This window comes from Gorilla gorilla, chromosome 12 (genome assembly GCF_029281585.2).
Source record: "Gorilla gorilla gorilla isolate KB3781 chromosome 12, NHGRI_mGorGor1-v2.1_pri, whole genome shotgun sequence".
Taxonomy (NCBI): Eukaryota; Metazoa; Chordata; class Mammalia; order Primates; family Hominidae; genus Gorilla; species Gorilla gorilla.
The window spans coordinates 46,147,192-46,171,252 of record NC_073236.2 but is presented as its reverse complement, the minus strand read 5'-3'; the positions used below and the strand labels follow the sequence as shown (position 1 = coordinate 46,171,252).

The window sequence follows — 24,061 nt, the reverse complement described above, 5'->3', positions numbered from 1 at the left end:
GAAGCCATGGCCTGAGCTCTACGTTGGCCTCTTTCAGCCATGGCCGGAGTGGCTGAGATACAGGACACCAAGTCCCTAGGGTGCACACAGCAGGGAAGGCTCTGGGCCCAGCCCATGGAACCATCTTTTCCTCCTAGGCCTCTGGGCCTATGATGGGAGTGGCTGCCATGAAGATCTCTGACATGGCCTGGAGATATTTTCCCCATTGTCTTGGTGATTAAGATTTGGCTCCTTGTTATTTTTGCAAATTTCTGTAGCTGGTTTGAAATTCTCCTTAGAAAATGGGTTTTTCTTTTCTATTGAATTGTCAGGCTGCAAATTTTCTGAACTTTTATGCTGTGTTTCCCTTTTAAAATGGAATGCTCTTAACAGCACCGAAGTCACCTCTTGAATGCTTTCCTGCTTAGAAATTTATTTCACTAGATACCCTAAATCATCTCCCTCAAGTTCAAAGTTCCACAAATCTCTAGGGCCTGGAAAAAATGACACCATTCTCTTTCCTAAAACATAGCAAGGGTCACCTTTACTCCAGTTCCCAACAAGTTCCTCATCTCCATCTGAGACCACCTCAGCATGGATTTCATTGTCCATATTATTATAAGCACTTTCGTCAAAGCCATTCAACAAGTCTCTGGGAAGTCCCAAACTTTCCCACATTTTCCTGTCTTCTTCTGAGCCCTCCAAATTGTTCCAACCTCTGCCTGTTACCAAGTTCCAAAGCAACTTCCACATTTTTGGGTATCTTTATGGCAGCACCCCACTCTACCAGTATCAATTTACTTTATTAGTCTATTTTCACACTGCTGATAAAGACATACCCAAGACTGGGTAAATTATAAAGAAAAAGAGGTTTAATGGACTTACAGTTCCGTGTGGCTGAGGAGGCCTCATATTCATGGCAGAAGGTGAAAAGGCATGTCTTACCTGGTGACAGAGAAGAGATAATGAGAGCCAAGTGAAAGAGGAAACCTCTTATACAATTATCACATCTTATTCACTACCATGAGAACAGTATGGGGAAAACCACCTCAATGATTCAATGATCTCCCACGGGGTCCCTCCCACAACATGAGGGAATTATAGGAGCTACAATTCAAGATGAAATTTGGGTGGGGACACAGCCTAACCATATCAACATTACTTCCGTATACAACAAAATTATTTTCAGTGTTGATCATGAATAGAGACAAATAATAATAATAGTAAAGAAATGTAGTCAGTGAAACTTTTCTTTTATTCAACTTTGTGTATAGACTCAAGACCAGTAAAAAAATCAGAATGCCAATTTAAATAAAACTAAAATGTCTACAAAAAGTATAAGTCAGACAATTACTAAATCATACCACTGGTGTAATGTTTTATTTTCTTGATTCATTCTTAAATTTTAAAACAAATAATTAACACTTAGAAAAGAGTAAATTTTGTTTTTAAAGTTATTATTCAAAGTCAGTAAACTTACTGTATGAGCACAACTTTGTACTTACTAAACAAAGTGTGAATGTTGCTGTTCACACTCTTAAATTTTACTGTTTTAAATTCTGGATACAACTGAAAACCCCAATGAGAGAATTGAACAAACTCAGGTATTCTGCTTCTTTTCCTTTACAACCATTGTGCCACCATCATCTATGCCAAATCTACTGTTTAAACAGCAATATCCAAATACTGCAGGGTTGGAGACACAGGTTATACCTGAAGTGAGCTTGCAAGATTCTGAACTGTTATGAACTTAACCTTGGAAGGAAGCAGGCAGAACTACATCTGCCTGCTGGAATTAAAGAGGTAGACTCTATGCTTGGGGTTTCTGAATTAATTTCCATACAAAGGTGAATAAGACATGAAACCAAACAACAAAAATTTTACAATGCAGTGGGGATACAGATAACTTTTATTTATTTACATAATAAAAAGGTGCTTATTTGAAGCTCATATGCATATAGTTAAAACTCAGTGGTAACCTAGCTATTATTTAGAACTTAGGCCAATAAGAGTTTTTCTTTTCTTTTCACTTTTCTTTTTTTCCTTTTCTTTTCTCTTTTTCAGGGAGAAGCATTTTAACACTGACATTGTTTGGAATTGCCAGTGCATGGTAATAATAAAAAGCAGTCAGTTGAGACCAGCCTGGGCAACATAGCAAGACCCTATTTAAAAAAAAAATACCTACGAAATCCAACAAAAAGCATTCAGAATTTTAGTTGGCTTCATTCTTCCTCTTATTGTCTGCTCCCAGGGTGAACTGCTCCTACTACCCTCAGCTATGGAATGCCACTATTTGGGACTAAAAGAAAAGGGTCAAAGTTCAAAATTTGTGATTTGCTGCAGTCATTTATCCATGCACTTTTTTACTCCCTCTACAAGTTCTCAAGGGCACTTGCTGTGTGCCAGGCACTGCATTAGGTACTAGGAGTAAATATGGCATGAGACTGAACCCAAATAATTAACAATTGAGTGAGAGGTATAGATAAGAAATTGAAGAGTAAATACATAACAACAGGGCTGCAACTGGGACAAATATGGGAAGCAAGGGAAAAGAACACCTCACTTGGTTTAGGGCTTCCCAAAAGGGTGGCATTGAAGCCAAGACCCAATTACCTCCATGCCTGGGAGCCATGCCCATGCTGACATTGTTGACAGCCATCCTGTCTCCTCCTTTCTGCTTTCACCAGGACGTAACTTGGGTTCCCAAAAGGCCACTATCATGCTTTCTGCTTCCTATATGACCTAGCACTGGGACTATTAACCAGGTTTTTGTCTTCTGACATCTCCTCTGTGCACTTCCATTTTATTCCCACCCACCAGTGAGGGCACTCAGGCCATGTTTCCTCAGGGCTGGCTGCACCAGGGTTTCCCTCAAAGTGTTCCTTCTGATAGTGACCAGACAGAACTCCAGGATTGAGCCCAGGCTGGAGTTGCCTGAATGGCCAGGACAGATGCCAGAAATTTTGTTTTTAATATAGATATAACCTAATATTTGGAATTATACTCAAGGTATTATGATGTTATAGACTGGGAGACTAGGACACACTTTCCAGAATAATGGGGATTAAAACAATCCTTTTGTACTCAAGTCATACGTTTTACTTAGTTTATTAAGCTATCTTATATCTTACTTTGGAAAGAATAGCTGGGAAAATGGGCATTAGACGTGATCCTTAAAAAATGAAGTGGTGACATACTGTTAATCATCACAGAGATTGTTTGTACTACATTGTATACATTCACAATATGCTTTCAGAGATTCTTCTGGCTGGGACTGAAGGATTGAAGATAGTATTTGCACTCTTGCCATCCACCTTTTAATTTTATTTACATCTTGCTCAGAGTTCCATGCAGAAGTTTATGGAGGTTCCTTCCATCTTTCTTCTATAGATTTCATCAAACCTCTCATTCTGGGCAACAGTGAAGTGGTTTTTCCAATCCCCCACAGTTCCTAGAAAAAGGAAGGCCAGACAGGAGTGTCACTCTCTGATTGAAAGATGTGGTGTCCCTGAGTAAAGTGGTGTAGTGCCCATACTGAATCTGGCTTGTCCACATACCTGACTCACCCAACTCCCCCTTCAGTGGACACCTGTCCACGAGCAGCTGTCCTATAAGAAGCAGGCCTAGGGGACTCTGTGCAGGGGGATGGACTTCTAAGTCAGCTGGGCAACTGACCCAAGGCAGCTAGTGGTCTGCATGACCTCGCCCCACCTGTAGTGTATTTACCTGATGGATTAGTACGTAGACATAAAAGAAGGGTGAACTACAGACACACAACCACATGGAGGAATCTCAAAACAGTATGTTGAGCAAAAGACACCAGACACAGGAAAGTAAATACTGTGAAATTCCATTTATGTGAAGTCCAGCAACAGGCAAAATCAATCTAGAGTAATAGAAATTGGAAAAATGGTTGTCCCTGGAGGTAGACATTGACTGAAAAGGGCACAAGAGGGAACTTTCTGGGGTGATGAAAATGTTTCATATCTTGATTGGGGTGCTGGTAGTGTGGGTGTATACATTTATTAAAATGGGTTGAACTGTATACTTAAGATCTGTGCGTTTTTGGTATTTTGATTATATCTCAATAAAAAACTATTTTGGAAAAATATGAATGAGATAATATTTTTCACCAAACAACAACTTAAACTAATTTTAAACAGGGGAAATTCTCTTTCCCCCACCAATGCCTCTTCCAGAAAATTATGCAACAGAAATAAAAGCATCTGGAAATAATAATTTATGCACAAAGATATTTATGGTAACATTATGCATAAAAACAAACATTGAAAACAATAATAACTATAGTGTCTATCATTAAGGGAATAGTTGGATGAATTATGATGCATCCTTAGCTTGGTATAACATGGGACCAAAGAAATCAATGAGGTGTATGAGTCTATATTCCTTACCCTAGAGGGGTTTCTCATATCCTGGTAAGTAAAGGTATAAAATATGACCGCATTCTGCATTTTAGGGAGCAAGCTTTCATTATGGTTACATATCTTTGTGTCTGTGTGAGTCTGAAGAAGGAGGGTGTATAGAAAGATGGTTATGTATGAGCCTGAAGAAGGGCACCTTGACAAATCATTACCACTGGTTATCCAAAGAAAAAAGGGGTAGAACATTTTGGTTTGTTTCATTGGTATGGAATACTGTTGTAGATTGCAAAATGCAACAACATACATTCAAGCACATGCAAAATCAAAGAGGAAGAAGAAAAGATGTTTCAAAGCAGTGTGTATACCATGATTTCACTGTTGTGAATAAAAAATCTGTATGTTATAAATGAGAGAGAAAGGGACTTCCATACTGTTGGTAGTTACTTCTTGGGGGTGGAGTTTTTGTGGAGAGACTTTTAAAAAATATAATTTTATACTGATTTTATTTATTTATTGAGACAGAGTCTCACTTTGTCACCAGGCTGGAGTACAGTGGCGTGATCTTGGCTCACTGCAACCTCCGCCTCCTGGGTTCAAGTGATTGTCCTGCATGAGCCTCCCGAATAGCTGGGACTACAGGTGTGCACCACCATGCCCACCTAATTTTTTTATTTTTAGTAGAGACAGGGTTTCGCCATGTTGGCCAGGTTGGTCTTGATCTCTTGACCTTGTGATCTGCCTGCCTAGGCCTCCCAAAGTGCTGGGATTACAGGCGTGAGCCATGACGCCCAGCCTATTTAGTTTATTTTTTAAGAAGAGCTGGTGTCTTGCTCTGTCACCCAGGCTGGAGTACAGTGGCAAGGTCCTAGCTCACTGCATTCTCAAAATCCTGGGCTCAAGTGCTCCTCCCACCTCAGCCTCCTGAGAAGCTGGGAATACAGGGATGCATCACCACACCCAGCTAATTAATTTTTTTTGTAGAGATGGGGTCTTGCTGTGTTGCCCAGTCTAGTTTCGAGCTCCTAGCCTCAAGCAATCCTCATGCCTCAGCTTTCCAAAATGTGGGATTATGGGCATAAGTCAATCTGCCCAGCCCCATTTAATATTTAACAATGACATGTTTTGCTTTTTAAATTAGAAAGTGATAAAGTTTTTTCTCAAAAAATATTAGATGGGCCAATTAGAATTCCTCCTTTGGGAATTGGAACTAAGAAATACTGAGGATGAGGCAGTTGTCAACAATAGTTGTAGTTGAAACTCATGAAGTAGAGCAGGTTTGGGTAAGGGTCAAGACCAAGTTATGAGCAGAAACTGAGTCATCAGAAGTTATAAAGTGGGAGAAAGTTGTAATGGCTGGAGAGACGGGAAGCTGGTTAGCAGAGGAAGCCATGCCTAATAGATATGTGAAAAGCAGCTGAGTCCTGTAAGTGGTGGAGCTTTGGAGCAAAGACACATCCCTCCTGCTGCTGAGTCCTGGACCCTGAGATCCGGCGGCCCCTAGGAGGTCTGGACCAGTGGTGGCTCCTCTTCCTAGTTTTCTATGTGATTGCATTTCCTTTATTGTCCATTGTGAATCTTCACAGTAAGCCCCTTTCTTTGGGGCTAGCTTGAGGGACTCTCTGTTCCTTGCAACCAAATACTGGAACAATACCCTAGAAAGCTCTCTTCTACAACAGGATCAAATCCCTGATTTTATTAGAAACACATATTAGGAATAGCTGAAGTGCATTGGCTTGGAATTAATAAAACTCAATATTGTCTGCTAAGAGGCAGACAGGATGTTACGAGACAATCTGAATGTATGATAAAGAGGCCCCACACACCTTTTCTCATGAAGGAAGAAATTGACTGATCCATGATAGATTTGGAAACTGTAGAACGATTTGTCATGGGATTTTCTTTCATTTTCTCAAATGACGTCTCCTGGACAATTTTATCTAGCACTGTTTCATCCACGTTCTTTCCCATGAACTGCATCACCTTCCGAATTTCATGCTTTGGGTCCTGCGGCAAGGGTAACGTTGGACTGGAATGAATGAGAGTATCATAAAGAAATACTACAATTCTCTGGGATGTCCTTTGAAACAACTTTGAATTTGTCTGCATCTGAAGGACCACTTTAAAATGGTTCTTCTGCAGAGCCTTCACTCACCCTCTTTATGTCCTCATAGAAGAGGAAGAGAATCTGGTGTCTGTCTTTCATCTCCCACCATCCTTTCACGTGGTCAAACCAGGAACCCCAAACCACTGAAATAGACACAGGAAACAGAATAGTCTACATAGGCATCACACAAAACCTTCTGAGTATTAGGGATTTTCCTGAAGTGAGTTAGAGAGAGAAAACCCAAATTCTGGATTAGATATGTCCTAAGGGTTCTGATCTGTTTGATTTTGAGGGTGGTGTAGATGGGGACAGCCTTAGGGTTACTTGCCCCAACATCCTCCCTAAAGTGGCTTCCTATTATGTGCAATCACATAGGGACAAGGACACCTTTTGGAAGAGGATGGCTCTAATTAAAGACTTTGAATCAGGTGGAAGATGTTTGCTGAGGGCTGTGGGCATACACTCAGAAAGTGGCCAGCTTGCTCTGCCCAGTCCCAGTCTGTGGTAGGACACACCTGATGAAGTACAGGCATTCTAGGGGATAAAATGCTACCTGTGGTTCCCTAGACCCAGGCTAGCTGGAGTGAGAATGCAAGGTTGTGAAGGATGTTCCCGTACCTTTTCCATTGATGAAGGTTTCAAAATACTCTTCCCAGGTACCAGGGTCAGGAAGCATGTGGTTCATCCTTTGGAAATGGTAGTAGGAAACCATACAGTCTTTGGCATTTCGAGCTACATAAAGGAACTTTGGGGTAAGAAAAGAGGTGGGTAAAAGATGGTATAAAAAGTGGTCTTTCACAGAGTTCCCTTAGGCAGAGCCATCCTGAGGGTTGCTGTGCACTCTGGCTCAGTTCTGCAGTGCTGGCCCTGTGACTTGGCCTTGTGACCTCCCTCTTCTTTCTGTCTCTGCTTTGTCACCAAGTCTGCTCTCTACTTCAAACTCAGTCCTTTTAATTAGCTAATCAATTAGGGATTGGTGAGGATTAGATTGCCTGATTGCCCCTTTGGTATCAGGAGCAAAATCTTTCTCTGTAAACTATGACCTGCCACTTGAATAGGAGACTTCCACAGTATCAGCGTAAACTGATGACCCCTCGCGCACCCTCCCAAAGATGCACAGAAGCTTCATGTTTAAGAGTTTAAGCCACACACCAAGAAAATAGCTCCTATTTTTCTCCTGGCCTCCTCAGCTTGAATGATTTCCATCTCTAATCATTTCAGCTCTGCCCCTACAAACATTCTTTCAAGTTCCACTTTGCCCACAATTTCACATCCCTCCACCCTCCCAACCTTTCATTTTACCAAATCTGACCTTTTATCCAGTACTCGGTTCACATTTTAATGGCATCAATGCCAAATGGGCCTCTTGACTATGCATCTCAGATCTATGATCAGCTATTTCAATGCTGTGCTTTTTTATTCTTTCACTTTTAAGTGGTTCTCAATTGGGGATGATGGGATGATTGTATCCACTAGGGGACATTTGGCAATGTCTGGAGACATTTTTGGTTGCACAACTTGGAGTAGTGGTGCTACTGGCATCCACGCAGGGGCCAAATATGCTGTTCAACATTCTACAATACACAGAAGAGTCCCCCTGCTCCCACCCACAAGAAAGAAAAATCTGCCCCAAATGTCAGCAGTGCTGTATTAATTATGTCTTTTATATTCTGTATCTGATGCTTTGACATCCTGGGGCTTTGCTGACTCTGGAGGAACTGCCTACAACACCCCAGAGCCTATACCCCCAACACTTCCACTGTTGGGCTTTTACACACTGAGCCATTATTCACCTGCCCTGACCAGCCCAGGGTCAGATACCAGACTACTAGGCCAAGCCCCTGTGGCTGAAAGCCTGCTCCAGTGGTTCAAACTGGCCAATCCCAAGCCTGCCTACCTTGCCTCAACTATTCCTTCCCAAAGAAACCACATCAAGTCTCTTGCCCATGTCTTCTACTCACTGTCTCTTCCTCCTGACCTATCCCATTGCTTCCCTGTGAGGCTCTGTGTGACATGCCATGCCTCCTGTTCTAGGGATCTGCGAGGACACACTTCTTCCTTATGACAGTCACCACTGTACCTGCATGTCTTGCCATGCCTGATTATATCAAGTCCCAGGCCCTTTAGAGCAAGTGCTAAGGTTGAGAAACCCTGCTCCAGAAAGCGTTGACTCTGTTACTGTCTACTAAGTCCTACTCCCCATCTTCTCTTCTCCAACTTACCAAGCTGCCAAGCACCAGTAAAGAAGGTTTTAAGAAATGCTGAAAAATTCCCCTAGTTTCTAAATTTTTTATGCTCAGTTTTCTTCCTCTTCATTGCTGCTTGATAATCCTTTTATTAATCCCTCCCGTGCTCCATCTCTTGGCTCTTAGCTCCAGACACAGGTCTCTCCTCTCTCCTCAAACCTTTACCCTCAAACCTTCCTTGTCTGAGTTCACTAAATCTCTATGCAGCTGTTCTGCACTTTATCCTATGCTTGAGTTTTTAATTTCCATGATTTTATATTTTTTTGTTATAGAAATTCCATTTATTTACTTAATATTTCTGTGTCTAAAACTAGCATATTATTTCTTTATTTTATTTTTGAAACACTTTTTCATTTATTCACACAACTTGAACCTTCTCTTATTTCTAGAGCTGATAATTACATTGTCTGAAGTTCTTGAGGTCTGACTCTTCCACGGGTTCTTTCTGAAGACTGCATCTCATGGTGGCTTGTTCTTTTGTGTATTTTGTAAAGTGGGATGGTGAGCTCAAGTGGGGATCCTATGGGAGTCTGAGTTGCAGCTGTGTCCCTCCAGAGAGGACCTGGGAACACTGGCTGTGGGGACCACTTTGTGTAATTTCTCTGCTTGTAGTTTCTTGGACAATGCAAGGAGTGCAATTTTGAATCTCAAACCCTGAGAGAGTAAACCTGTGGCTATACATTCTCAAGGGAGCTGAGCGCCTAGGTCAAGGCAGAGTGGTTCCCTAAGGTCTTCCTCTGCCTCCTCCACCCATCCATTGAGGATGTAGCCCTTCAGTGGTCCCAGCTTTGGCTCCTCATTCTTCTGGTGCCTTGTGCCATGGGCTTTGACCCTGTCCCTGTGCAGCCATTAAAACTTAAATTGCTGGATTATCCAGGTCATCAGATTTCCCCAGGAGAGTCCCAGTCTCAATTTGCCTCTCTGAGTTTCAGTTTCCTCTGCAGTTTCTAAACTTAGGGACTTTATTTTGATCTCAGTTATGCATTAAAAGGAAACTTGTGATTTTTTTATGCAGTAATCCTGGATGTTCTACATATAAGGGCTTCAGGGGTTCAGAACACCTAGTTTGCCATAATTCTGGAAATGGAAGTTATTGTCCCCTTATCCAACATTATTACTAAAAGGACTGAAGTCATTTGAGTCCTCCAACTTCACTCCAGTCCCCTAGCAACATATCTTTCTTAGCCCTTCTTTCCCCTTCATTCCTGCCTTTAAGGAAACAGTGCCCCACTTTCTCACCAAGGCTGGCAGCTCAGTTTGTACCCTTGACTCCACCTGCTCTACAGCCACTTCCGTATTTACTCAGCAAGGACGTGTCTAATGCCCTCTATGTGCCAGGAACTGATTAGGCACTGGAGTGCATACAAATAAAGTCACACAATAAATAAAACGAAGAACTCAGAGTCTACCAGAGGCAGAGGTGGGGTGTCCTCAAGAGCGTTGCTCTGCCTGTTCATCTGTTTACCCTTTGGGGATAACTTTTTTTTTTTTTTTTTTTTGAGATGGAGTCTCGCTCTGTGGCCCAGGCTGGTGTGCAGTGGCATGATCTGGGCTCACTGCAAGCTCCGCCTCCCGGGTTCACGCCATTCTCCTGCCTCAGCCTCCCGAGTAGCTGGGACTACAGGCGCCCGCCACCGCGCCCGGCTAAGTTTTTTTTTATTTTTAGTAGAGACGGGGTTTCACCGTGCTCTCGCTCTCCTGACTTTGTGATCCACCCGCCTCGGCCTCCCAAAGTGCTGGGATTACAGGCGTGAGCTACCGCGCCTGGCCCCCTTTGGGGAGAGCTTTAGCTTTTTTCCTCTCATTCTTCCCTCCCTGGTCTGTTAGAAAACCTCCCCATGGCCTGCAGCCTGGGACCACCATCTTCTCCCCTTCATTTCACAGCTACGCTTACTGCACTCACTGCCTCCCCATGTCTCTAGTTCCCTCCAAACATTGAGTCTGGATCCTGCCTTCATGTCCTATTTGAAACTGTTCAGGTGAAATGTCCTGCTGAGTGTAGAACTTTATGTTTTCTCTTTGCTGGTAAGCATCAGAGACAGTGGAGAGGCAAAGGTGATCACGAATGCTCTGCGTTGGGGTCTGCAGGACTCGCTTTGGTTGGCTTACTTTCCCTTCTGTCACAGGGGGCTGTTGGTATCTTACCTTGCAGTTGTTTTCCCAGAAAGACGGTGGCAGCAGCTGAGTGGAAAGGTGAGTCTTTAGTATCCGTGGAGAGGGCATTGCTTTGGCTTTTTCCACACCTTTAAAATAGCTCAAGAGGAAACATCTGCGTAGTACAAGCACTACACGGGGCCTCATGATCCAGGCTCTGTCCAGGATATCCCATCACCCACCTATCTTTCTGCTAGTCTCTTGACTTTCTTTTGGGATTTTACAATGGGATTATTAATATAATTTTCATTTTTGTAGAATCACACAGCTTGAGTCCTGGATGGGGCCTTAGAGTTAATTTACTCTGTCACTTTAAGGATGAGGTGACAGAAGCTGAGAATGGGCAAGTGATGTCCTGCTGAGGCAGAGTCAGCCAGGACCAGAGAAGAGAGGACTCCCTTACCTTCCTGCCAGCCAGAGATGACCCCCATGTGCCTGCAGCAGGCTGTCTCATGTACCCGGCCTGTTTGCAATCACTTGTTTCATCTCTAAAAACAAGTATACTTGCTGGCCTGTGAGTCATGATTTCTACTGTCTCATTTTTTTTTTTGAGACGGAGTCTTGGTCCATCACCAGGTTGGAGTGCAGTGGCGCGATCTCGGCTCACTGCAACCTCCGCTTCCCAGGTTCAAGCAATTCTCCTGCCTCAGCCTCCCGAGTAGCTGGGATTACAGGCGCTTGGCCACCACGCCCATCTAATTTTTCTATTTTTAGTAGAGACGGGGTTTCACCATGTTGGTCAGGCTGGTCTCGATCTGGTGACCTCGTGATCCACCTGCCTTGGCCTCCCAAAGTGCTGGGATTACAGACATGAGCCACGGTGCCCGGCCTCTACTCTCTCATTTAAAAGCCTTAATGAGCACTTTGTGCAATCATTGTGTTAAGCTGAGGTTAGGGGAAAAGGCAACAAAGACAAGAAAAACACAGACCTTCTCCCTAAGGAGCTTCCACTCTAGTGTGGGAATCAGAGGCTCATGCAAATCATGTCAGAGGAGCTGGGTCAAGTTAGTGCAGAAAATCTCCTTCCTCTTTAAGACTGAGTAATGTTCCATTGTATATCCACATCTTGTTTACCAATTCAGCCATTGGTGGACACTTGGATTGCTTCCACCTTTTGGCTATTGTGAATGTTATTTTGAATGTAGAGGTACAGGTATCTGTTTCAGACCCTGTTTTTATTTCTTTGGGATATATACCCAGAAGTGGAATTGCTGGATCCTGTAGTCGTGGTAATTTTTGTTAAATAAAAAAGTGTTTTGGTACTAAAAAGAAAAGTTGGAAAACCACCTTTAACCATTTTTGAAGTCCATATTCCTTAGAAGAACTGCAAAGCTCTCCTTCCTCTAGTCTCTTTTCTCAGCTCCACCTCTACGCCAGCTCACACTCTGTCCTTCCACATGCCCTGGTCCTGCTGCCCCATACCCCTGTGCCTCCCTTCGGCTCTCATTTCTACACATCTGGACAGTCCCACTCACTCTTCAAGGGTCTCTCCATGTACTTTCACTGCTGGAGACATGGTGGCCTGAACATTATGAAGATCTTTCCTGTTAATCACACACCTGCAGATTCTGATTAAAACACCAAACATATCATGTAAGTGCATAATCAGGCTCATAAGAAAATAAGGGGACCCTCCAGGGACCAAAGTGAAGAGGGAGGGAGCTGCAAGATGGAGAAGTGGGCAAAGGCTTTGATGACAGCTGCCCTGAGTGGGTTCACCCTCTGGACACCCAGTGCTCAGTTCAGTGACCTCTGCTCAGGGAAGAGGCTGGTAGGCCTGGACTTTAGTGAGGCACAGATTAGGAACAGAGACCCATGCATTAGCCGGAGAAACTCAAATGTCTGCTACCTCAGTGAAAGGTGAGAGAGAAAAAGATCACCTACTGCCAAAGAGAGGTAAGGTAATTTCCTTGCCTCGCCTCTGGGTGCAGAAAAAGAGGCTTTCTTGAGAACTCATAACCACAATCCTGTTTTCATACTACATGCATGGATATGAAATTATACTACCAGCTTGGACCAGAAGTTAACTTAAACTATTCTAGATTGGAAACGTTCTAATGTAGGTGTGAGATCAAGACAGGGAGAAAAGAGCTTTTTATACAAAATTACAAAACAAATGAGGGACAAGCCCTATTAACAAGAGCTAGAAAAACCAGGTGGAAGAACTAAACCCCTAGTGACCTCAGTTACTGGGTACCTAATAGAGAATATAAATAACTATGTTTAAAATACGCAAAGAAGACCAGGGGCAGTGGCTCACGTCTGTAATCTTGGCACTTTGGGAGGTTGAGGCAGGTGGATTGCTTGAGCTCAGGAGTTTGAGACCAGCCTGGGCAACATGGTGAATTCCTGTCTCTAAAAAAAAAAAAATACCAAAATTAGCTGGGCATGGTGATATGCACCTGTAGTCCCAGCTACTTACTCGGGAGGCTGAGATGGGAGGATCGCTTGAGCTCGAGAGATTGAGGCTGCAGTGAGCTGTGTTTGCACTACTGCACTCTAGCCTGGGTGACAGAGTGAGACCCTGTCTCAAAAAAAAGTGCAAAGGAAGAAAAGAGAAAGTTGAAAACATAAGCAAGGAAACAAGAGACTACTAAAAAGACTGGGAAGATTTATAAAGTGTTTGGACATGAAAACCTACAATGAGTAGGGTTAAATAGTAGAGCTTATATAGCTGAAAAGAAAAATAGTGGCAGAGCTAAAGAAGCACAATGTAGAGAAACGGAGATGAAAGCTATAAGAAACCTTAGCAGACATAGAGGACAGAAAGGAAGGTTATGGATGGAGTTGGACTGTCAATCCCAAGCTGGGGAGCAAATTCAGGGAATCTGCCAGAAAGTGAGATCTGCAGGCTGGTTGATTTCCTTCCTGGTACTCGCGGCTCTCCTTTTTCCTATTACACCTGATTTAATGCCCTGTGGGCAGTAACCACTTAATGCCTAAAAGAGACCCAGTCTTCTAATTGGGAAATCTGTACTCAGTCATTATGGTCCTTAGATGGCTCACAGTCATCCTTCCTGCCCATGACAAATAAGAAGGCCCACTCCTACTCCTGATCCAGCCCTGTTGGTGGGCTCAGTCCAGCTCCAACTCCAAATTTTTCTGCCAAAAAACCCCTACAGGAGAGAGATACTGTGGACTCGGGGCTTTACATAAAGCAGTTGACCAGTGTTTTCTTTTATGAACATAGGTACATTGTACATTCTGCCCCCCACACCCTCGCCCCACCTCTCTCTCATCAATGATTCAGAAAATCCCCATGGGGTTGCCTCACCCGCCAGGAATACCACGATGGTTGCTCAGACTCAGGGTGGAGAAGCACAGCGTGGAGAGTGTGCATGACACAGCCCAGGCTGCAGGGCCCATTCCCAAGCCCACTAGCGTGGAAGAAGGGGGCAAACGGGGTCATTTTTGGCCTTCGTCAGTTGCACTAAGATTTTAGCCTTGGGATTTGAGCCAAATTACATGTGGCTGTGAGGGATAAATCAATTCAGCCAATACTGTAGAAACAGCCCCATGGGAGTACAAAGTTAAACACAACTCGTTTCTTGCCATCAAAGAGTTTGCAGTCTGGCAGGAGACAGAGGCAGAAAATTAGTAATGACAACAGTTTATCATTTCAGATGTCACCTTCAGGAACGGTTCATTGGCCATGTTCCCCTCACCCTGCCAGTAGCCCTCCATGCTTGTTGTTATATCATCTGCATTGGTTTCTTCCATGGGACTGTAACTTATTGAGGGCAAGTAGGTGTGAAGTCTTATGAGCAGCATAGGCCCTTGAGCATAGATGTTTGCTGAAACTAAGTGGATCATTCCTAGATTTCACCTATATACAGTTCACACACACACATGCATATGCACACACATGCACACAGGTCTTTTCAAAGTCTTTCCAAACCAATTCTCTGTGGGTCACAGATGTAATCCCTTTTGTCACAGAACGGCTACGAGGCTGGGAGTTAATGGGAGGGCAGAAGGGGGCCTGGAAGGGAGACTGACCATGCAGGGCACAAGCTCGTCCATTGTCCAGTAGTGTCTGACCACTCCAGAATGCTCCAAGGGTGGTTGAGACCTTTGGCCGACAGCCATGAGTCTATGTCAGCAACTGGTCTCCTCCCAGTGATGCTCCTCACCTTGACTGGCAGGGATTATCTACTCTGAAAGAAAACCACTGGCTGGGCACGGTGGCTTACGCCTATAATCTCAGTGCTTTGGGAGGCCGAGGCGGGTATATCACGAGGTCCGGAGTTCGAGACCAGCCTGGCCAACATGGTAAAACCCTGACTCTACTAAAAATACCAAAAATTCGCTGGGCGTGCTGGCAGGTGCCTGTAATTCCAGCTACGGGAGGCTGAGGCAGGAGAATTGCTTGAACCCGGGAGGCAGAGGTTGCAGTGAGCCAAGACCATGCCATTGCACTCCCGCCTGGGCAACAGAGCCAGATTTTGTCTCAAAAAAAAAAAAAAAACCAAACAAACGACCACTGCACAGCTTAGTCTCCAGCCAGCATTCAGCTGTCGTGGCTGGGCAGATCATAAAGCCTGAGACTGTTTGTTATTCTCACACAGGGCACCTTGGTTCCTAAAGAGGCCAGGGTGCCTCTGTATGACATGCCAAGCTGGCCGTTTCATTACCATCCTTTCTCTGGATTCTACAGCTCTATCCTGGTTTTTATGCTGATTTAGTGATTGAACACTCTACTCTCTACTGCTAAGAATACTTCATTAGAAATCTTGCTTAGGCCTCTCCTCTTTCTTTAATCTCTCAAATTGCCAGAGGTAAGACACTGGGCAGCGGCAGGGGCAGGAGGTAGAACAAAGATCAAAAGCTGTTCTTGGGCTGGGTGTGGTGGCTCATGTTTGTGATCCCAGTGGCTTGGAAGGCCAAGGCAGGAGGATTGCTTGAAGCCAGGTGTTTGAGACCAATCTGGGAAACATGGTGAAACCCAATCTCTACAAACAAAAAAATTTGCCAGGTGTGGCGGTGTTCACCTGTAGTCCCAGCTACTCAGGAGTCTGAGGTGGGAAGATTGCCTAAGCCCAGGAGTTCCAGGTTGCAGTGACCTATGATGGCACCACTGCAGTCCAGCCTGGGTGACAGAGCTAGCCTCCATCTTTAAATAAACAAAAATGCTGGTCTTAGATAATCAGGGAACACATGGGGTCATGGGGCCTGGAGAAGTGGTTAGTAAAGATAGCTAACACGTAGATAGTATCCTCTGAGTGTCAGGCGCTGCTTCAGGCTTTTTACCTATACTGAATTTGTTAATGCTCACAACAACTCTTTGAGATAGGCCTTGATTCTATCTACACTTTGCAGCTAAGGAAACTGTAACACAGAGAGGTTATGTAAACATTGTGAGGTGAGTGACAGAGTCAGGATTTAAACGTTGTGAGGTGAGTGATGGAGTCAGGATTTAAACTCTGGTAGTCCTTAACTATTATACCATCCTGCTGCTCAAGGAGCAGAAGACCAGACACACACAAAACAGCAGGTCCTGATGGCACATGGAGTGAGATCATGGTTAAGCAGGCAGAGGCTGGCCTGTCTATGGGGTCAGAGCCCCACAGGTAGTTCAGAGCAGGGCGGGAACAGGCACTGGGTTACAAAGCCAGTAGTTACCTACCTAGTGACCATTTTCTCTTCTTCAAGAGCCAGAGGAGCCAGAGGGGCTGGATGGTAGGATCATAGGGGAAAGCAAAATCCTTTAAGGCTATTCTGACTTGGAGACACCTCCTTCCACAGGTTACAAGTGTCTTGTATGCATCAGATCAGGGAATTTCTATCTTAGGACATTTTTAGGGATTTATCAGACCTCTGTCTACAGTTGCTCTAAGTCTAGACTTCATGCTAGAGCTGCATTAACTACATTTTCATAGCTTCAGCTACTGTGCTCCCAGCTTTCTATCACATGGATCTCTGCAATGCTGTAACTTAGGGAAGTAGGCCTTCCTCCTATCCTTGTTTTGCAAAATAGTTCCAGCAGCTCCAGTTACCTGAAATATAGCATTCTGGTTACATTTTTTAGCTTTCTTTATTTTTTGATGTGAAGAGAAACACTTCTAGGTTGAGCATTACCTGAAAAGTCTTCTCTATTGAACAGAAATAATTGGTTCCAAATGCAGTGGGGTGTGTGTGTGTGTGTGTGTGTATGTGTGTGTATGTGTGTGTGAATTATCGATTCTTGGATACCCTCCTGGCTGCACTGGGTTTTATCATGTTGGGGTACAGATAGAAGAAGGAATAAATGGCTTACAGTTTTTCACATCTTCAATGTGATCTACAGTTGCACATGATCAGAGGGAGGGCTTAAGAAGAAAATAAGGCAGAATCTGACCCTAGCACACATCCTTTTCATTTGGTGATTCACTTTTGGTAAAAAATCTTAAATAATATGTAGACAGAGGATGAGAGGAAGATAAAAGGAAGAAACATAACAGTGAAAATGAGAAAGAAAGAGAGAGGAAGGAGAGAGGGAGGGAGAGAGAGAAGAGGAAGGAGAGGGGGGAGAGAGAGAGAGGAGAGAAGAGGAGAAAAGTGAGAAAAGACAGGGGAAAACAGAAGAGAGAGGGAAAGAAAGCAGGAAGAGAGAAAGAGGGAGGTGCTCTCACCAGAAGATTGGGGTGGCCGAGCCCACTCAATGAAAGGATGGCGGTGTTGGATGATGGCTCGCTGGCACTTCTCCACGTCCCCATTCTGTTCAATCATATCCACAATTTCCTGAATCCATGTTGTCCCTGAGGCTCAGAAAGGAAGGATGAGAAGCAGAAATCTGTTAGACAATCTTCCCTGAAGAGTCCTGAGTAAACGAAGAGGACGTAGAGCCTTGGTGTTTGCATCAACCTCCCCTTGGGTCAGAATCCTGTTTGCCATGAGTGATAGAAGTCCATGAGGGATGGACTTTGGATCTCTGTAGGGAGTGCAGCAGCACAGGCAAGGGTCTCTCCACCCAAGACCAGTGCATGGTAGAGCATAGCAGCTTTCCTGGAAAACTCGGATATCAGGCATCCTGTGTGAGCCCTGAGCTCCAAAACCCATTGTGGAACAATAAGAAGGAGCAGGTTTCCTATGAAGGGGAATTCTAACTTAAGTGATGAGCCTGTGCTGGCTCAGCAGGTCTTTGCTGTCCCTCCTACCCTGCAATCACCTGCTTTAGGGTAGGTGCAGATGAGGAGATCATCTGGTTTGGCCTCGAAGCTCTGGATCTGGCTCCAGTTGTCCACAGTTGCAGGCTGCAGGAGGGTCCCCTCCACCTCTTTCAGTTTTATCTGTTTCCCCAGGTCTGAGGTCAGGGCCATAGTGTCTCAGGGTTGGGGTCCCTATGGGAAAAGAATAGAGGAGATTTTTAAAGAAGTTGTGGTAAAATATACATAACATAAAATTGATCATTTTAACCATCGTTAGGTGTACAGTTCAGAGGCATTAAGTACATTCACATTGTTGTGCAACCATTATAACCATCTTTTCTAGAATTTTTTTCATCATCCCAGACAGAAACTCTGTATCTAGTAAACAATAATTCCCATTCCCCCTCCCTCAGCTCCTGGCAACCACCATTTTATTCTCTGTCTCTATGGACTCTATGTACCTTATTTAGGTGGAATCACATAATATCTGTCCTTTTGTGAATGTCTTATTAATTAAGCTTAATCTTATGCTTAATTGAAAGCTTGATCCAAAGCTTAATCTCTTCAAGGCTCATCCGTGTTGTAGCATGTGATGGGATTTCCTTCCCTAGTTCACTGTAGATATACACCTTTCCTTTTTTTTTTTATTTTTATTTTTTTTGAGACAGAGTCTCACTCTGTTTATCCAGGCTGGAGTGCAATGGCATGACCTCTGCTCACTGCAACCTCTGCCTCCAGGGTTCAAGCGATTCTCATGCCTCAGCCTCCTGAGTGGCTGGGATTACAGGTGCCCGCCACCATGCCTGACTAATTTTTGTGATTTTAGTAGGGACCGAGTTTCGCCATGTTGGCCAGGCTGGTCTTGAGCTCCTGGCCTCAGGTGATCCACCCACCTTGGCTTCCCAAAGTGTTGGGATTACAGGCGTGAGCCACCGTGCCCAGCCTATATTTTGTTTACCCAGTCATCTATTGATGGAAACTTTTGGCTGTCATGAATTAGGTCTCTGTGAACATCGATGTACAAATATCTCTTTGAATTATTGCTTTCAATTTTTTTTGGTATATACTGAGAAGTGAAATTGCTAGATCATCTGGTAATTCTATGTTTAATATTTTGAGGAAATGTTACAGCATCTTCCACAGCAGCCGCACCATTTTACATTTTTATAAGCAGTGCACAAGGGTTCCAGTTTTTCCAAATTGTCATCAACACTTGTTGTTTCTTGTGTTTTTTGTTTGTTTTTTTTGGTTTTGATAATAGCCATCCTAATGGTTGTGTGGTGATAAATAGCTCATTGGGGTTTTGATTTGCATTCCCCTAATGACTAATGATGTTGAGCATCTTCTCATGCTTATTGGCCGTTTGTGGGAGAAATATCTGCTTTGCCCAGTTTTGCATTGTGTGTGTGTGTGTGTGTGTGTGTGTGTGTGTGTGTGTTGTCATTGTTGTATTGAGGGAAGACTTTTAAATGCACCAAAAGGAGAAAGCAGAAGATGTAAATCACTGTTACTCAAGGATAACTGGCTACTGGGGTTCCAGAAGACATTTGTTACTACTACTACTAATGAAATAGTAGTTAAAAGCTAACATTTATCAAACACGTCAATTTGCCAACGCTGGGCTGAGGCCTTGTATACATTAATTTATTTTAACTTTTGCTGAATATGAGTGATAGAACTTCAGAGCTGAAAGGGTCCTTACAGAAAATGTAACAGTACATGCTTGCTAGAGGTTGAATAAAATAATCTGGCCCAGCTGCTTCATGGAATGGATGAGAAAACTAGGTGCCCAGATTAGTGAGGGCAGTTTTCATGGTGGCTTCTGCTTCCAGATTGAGCTGAGCCCTTTAAGATGAAGACAATTTTTGGAAAACGAAAGACAAATTATTTCTGAAAATTTTCAAATATGAGAAGCAGTTGTATTTATAATACATCAAAGAAGGTGGAGTTTGGACAGTACTCCTGAGATTATGGTATGATCAAATTCAGGAGAGGAGGGATAAGAACAAACATTTCTTGCAGGCCTTCTATGTTAGGTCCTTCATGGACTTTTCTTTTTCTCTCTTAATTCAAATGACAATTTTATTAGGAAGGAATAATTATCACCCTCATAAATGTGAGGAAGCTGAGAGTCACACGATCAATAACTTGCCCAGGATCGCAGCCAACATCTGTATACGAATCCTATGTTCCTTCTTTAAAAATTGCCTCGTTTTTTTTTATTGTGAATTTAAAGTTATACATTGCAGAAACTTTGGAAAAAGTCCAAATGTACAAGGAAAACATCTATCACACAAGAGTTGTTATTACTTTGATGTATTTCTATCTGTCTTTTTCAAATGTATATTGTTGTAGGCAGAATAATGGCCCTAAAGATGTCCACGTCCTAATTCCTAATACATTACATTGTGTGGCAAAGGGCTTTGCAGATGGAATTTAGGTTAACAACCTTAAGGCAATGAGCATGTCATGTATTATCCAGGTGGGTCTAATGTGACCATAAGGGCACTTAAAAGTGGACAAGGGTGTAGAAGAGCAGTCAGAGAGTCGTGTGGCAGAAGAAGTGGCTGGAGAGTTTGGAAGCATGAGAATGACTCAACTTGCCATTGATGGCTTAGAGACAAAGGGGAACACAAGACAAGGCATGACCTCCAGAAGCTGAGAATGAACCTCAGCCAACAAGCAAATGGGACCTCCATCCTACAGCCACATGAATCTGAATTCTGCCAACAACCAGAATGAGCTTGGAAGGGATTCTTCTTCAGAGCCTCCAGAAGGGAACGCAGCCCTGCCAACACCTTGATTTTACCCAGAGACACCTGTTTGGACTTCTGACTTACAGAGGTGTGAGATAATAAACTTGTATTGTTTTAAGCTGCTAAATTTTTGATAATTTGTTATGGCAGTGATAGTGATAGAAAACTATTTATACATAGTTATGAACAAAAAGTATACATATATATAAACATAAAACTACAAAACACTTTTTGGATACTGCTGTGGTTTGGATGTGGTTAGTCCCCACCAAAACTCTCTGTTGAAGTTTAACTGCCAGTGTGGCAGTGCTAGGACACAGGGTCTTGTGAGAGGTGTTTGGGCCATAAGGGTGGATTCCACATGAGTAGATTAATGCCATCTCCCAGAAGTGGGTGAGTTTGGTCCCTTTATACATGCCTGCTTGCCTTTCTATTTCTTCACCATGTCTTGATGCAGCATGGCCCTCACGAGAAGCTCAGCAGATGCCAGCACCATGCTCTTGGACTTTTCAGCCACCAGAATCATGATTCAAAATAAACCTCTTATATTTATAAATTACCCAGCCTCAGGTATTTTGTTATAGCAACACAAAATGGACTAAGACAGACATTATCATGGTTTGAATTGTGTCTCTCTAAGTTCGTATGTTGAAGTCCTAATCCATAGTATATTAGCATGTGGCTATATTTGGAGATAATGTCTTTAAATAGGTGATTAAGTTAAAATGAGGCCACTAGGATGAGACCTATTCCAATCTGGTATCCTTGTAATGAGAGGAGATTAGGACACACAAGGCAACACCAGGGATGTGTGCACATGGAGGAAAGACCATGTAAGGACACAGTGAGAAGGTCCTCCATAGGGTGGGGGTGAGGGGATGGTGAGTCCAATTCTGGGGTTGAGTCTGATGTATTTATGGGACTTCCCAATGTACACCTGTAGGCAGGTGTACATGTGAGCTTAGGGCTCTGGCCTTGAACTAATGCCCTGAGAATAATTCACGCAACACATTGACCAACTCTGTGGTAGGCGTTGTGCTCTGGGCAGGTAGCTGATGACCGAGGGCCTGGGCACAGCTGTGAACATGTGTGGAAGGGCACCTGCTGCTGCTGAGGACCAGGGCGGTTAAGGGCTTGGCTCTCCAGTGAACTATGGATCCCACTGTATTGCTCTTGTTGGAGGCCTGCACGGGGAGTGATAGAACCTGGCTAAAGCTGGGAGGAGGAGATGCAGCAAGAGATTGAGGCAGCTGGGTAGTGCAGTGGGAGCAGAGGGATCTGCCAGTTCCCACAGGAGAAGTCCCAAGTCCTTCTCACCCTCCCCAGGCCCCTCGTTGCTGGGCCACATCAGCATATGGTTCCTGCCCTTGGAGAGTCAGGCATGTAGACACATACATTTCCCCTTGAGCAGCCAGCAGGGACATTTTCATCATATCAGGCCAGATCACTATGGCCTCCTTTGTGGAGGCATCCCTGACTCTGTAAACAGAAGTAATCACTCCTTTCCATGGGATCCTATAGTATTTTGTGTGCAAATTTTATAGTTCTTACTCCACGTCCTACAATTACTTGCTTATAAGTCTGGACCCTTGGAGCACAGGATCTGGTTCAGTCCCCTTGCAGGCCCAGCATGTGTCTTAGTCAATGGCTGGCATAAGAGGAGGGCTGTCATGGAAGAAGAAATAGTCTTGGCCAGAGAAGTTGAGCTGGCCCTGGAGGAGGATGGGACAGGGAGGGTATTTGAGAAAAGATCAGGGTGGGAGACAGAGATAGTATTACAGGAGAGAGAGCTTTTGGAGGTGATTTGAGGGGGGTCCTGAATTTCTAGGTCTGAATTTTTAGGCTGGAGGCTGTTAACAAAACTCTTTTATATTATTTTATCAGATTCTTAGGATCTTTTCTGGTTTGAATAAATGCATCTATAAAGTCACACCTATGTGGCTAAAGGTTAAAAAATAAATTAACGAGTTAGGTACAGAATTTCTTTTAAGCCATATTCTTACCTTCAAGTTCCAGCTGAAAGTCAGCAGCTCAAAGGCCCACTCAAGGGTCAGTGGGCACGGAAAGGACTTTCACAGGAAGTAGACGGCAATTGCAGAGGCTCAAATTACTACTGTGTCAGAGTTACAGGGGCGCTCAGCAGGTAGCCAGCACTTTGGGAGGCTCTCAGCTTCAGTGTGGGAAGTTGAAGCTTTTACTGGAAGAATCCGGATTGAACAGAAACAAACCCTGTGACCTGGCCCTGGGAGGGAGAACTTCTCACTGTACCATGATCACTCATGTGACCCTGACTGCTGTGCAAATACCAACTCCCTCTAGTTCATATGAACTAAGGGCACACTCTACTCCTCCTCTCGGTCACCAGCTAGAGTTTTTCACATCTTTCCTGGCCCTCAGCTGCCTGGCCCCTCCCTCCTCCCACTGGCCTAGAAGCTTAAACAGGTGGGGGCTGGGGGGAAATGGAAGGTTGGCTCTAGGACCAGATGTATCAGGCTTCAGATAGGCTCCTACTTATTTGGTGAACTCCCTTTTCCTTCCTCCTTAGCCTGAGATTTAATTTCTGCATCTATGAAATGTGGGTAATACTGCCTGTCTCCAATCCATGCTTTAAGATTGAAAGCAACAATGTTGATGAATACACTTTGCAGAGCAAATAGTAAGTGCTTAAAACTGCTAGTTCTTCTTTCCTTTCTTCCCAAGTTGTATTCATCCACACCGAAAATGCAGAGAGGATAGAACAAAAGTCTAGAGCTTAGGTGTGTACTTATTTATACTTTGCCTTACTGTACAAAAGTTACACTTTAGTGGAGGCAGATTGTATTCCATGGTGTCTTTGGTTACCTGGGAAATTAAATGGATCAAGTGTTAATGATCTCTGAACTGCTACTCTTCTGCCAGCCCCAACCTTGTATCTACCCCAGTGCTTTCCTTTCTGGAATTGAAGCATAATTCTGCACCCCATCTGCCCTTCTTGCCAAAGCTTTCCTTGTCTTCTTTGACCCTGAACCTCCTAATGCTTCTTTGCCGACACTTCTTCTTCCTCCTTGTTTCCAAAGGGCTCTTTTTTTCCCAATAAATTGAACTTTCTTTTTCTTTCTTTTTTTTTTTTTTTGAGATGGCGTTTCACTCCTGTTGCCCAGGCTGGAGTGCAATGGTGCAATCTTGGCTCACTGCAACCTCCGCCTCTCGGGTTCAAGTGATTCTCCTGTCTCAGCCTCCTGAGTAGCTGGGAGTACAGGCGTGCGCCACCATGCCCAGCTAATTTTTTTTTGGTGTTTTTAGTAGAGATGGCGTCTCACCATGTTGGCCAGGC

At 43.8% G+C, this 24,061-nt stretch overlaps 1 protein-coding gene across 1 annotated transcript; it reads right to left on the bottom strand.

The window, feature by feature from the left end:
* Positions 1–1,215: 1,215 nt before the first annotated feature.
* On the bottom strand, positions 1,216–22,965 carry LOC101132862 (sulfotransferase 1C2). The gene is made up of 8 exons (XM_004031574.3): positions 22,752–22,965; positions 18,013–18,184; positions 17,477–17,602; positions 10,857–10,954; positions 7,084–7,210; positions 6,514–6,608; positions 6,185–6,365; positions 1,216–3,430 (listed from the first exon to the last, which is right to left on the bottom strand). Exons 2-8 carry the CDS (start codon positions 18,161–18,163, stop codon positions 3,318–3,320), a joined length of 891 nt encoding a protein of 296 aa, XP_004031622.1. The 5' UTR covers positions 18,164–18,184; positions 22,752–22,965; the 3' UTR covers positions 1,216–3,317.
* Between the last annotated feature and the right edge of the window lie 1,096 nt (positions 22,966–24,061).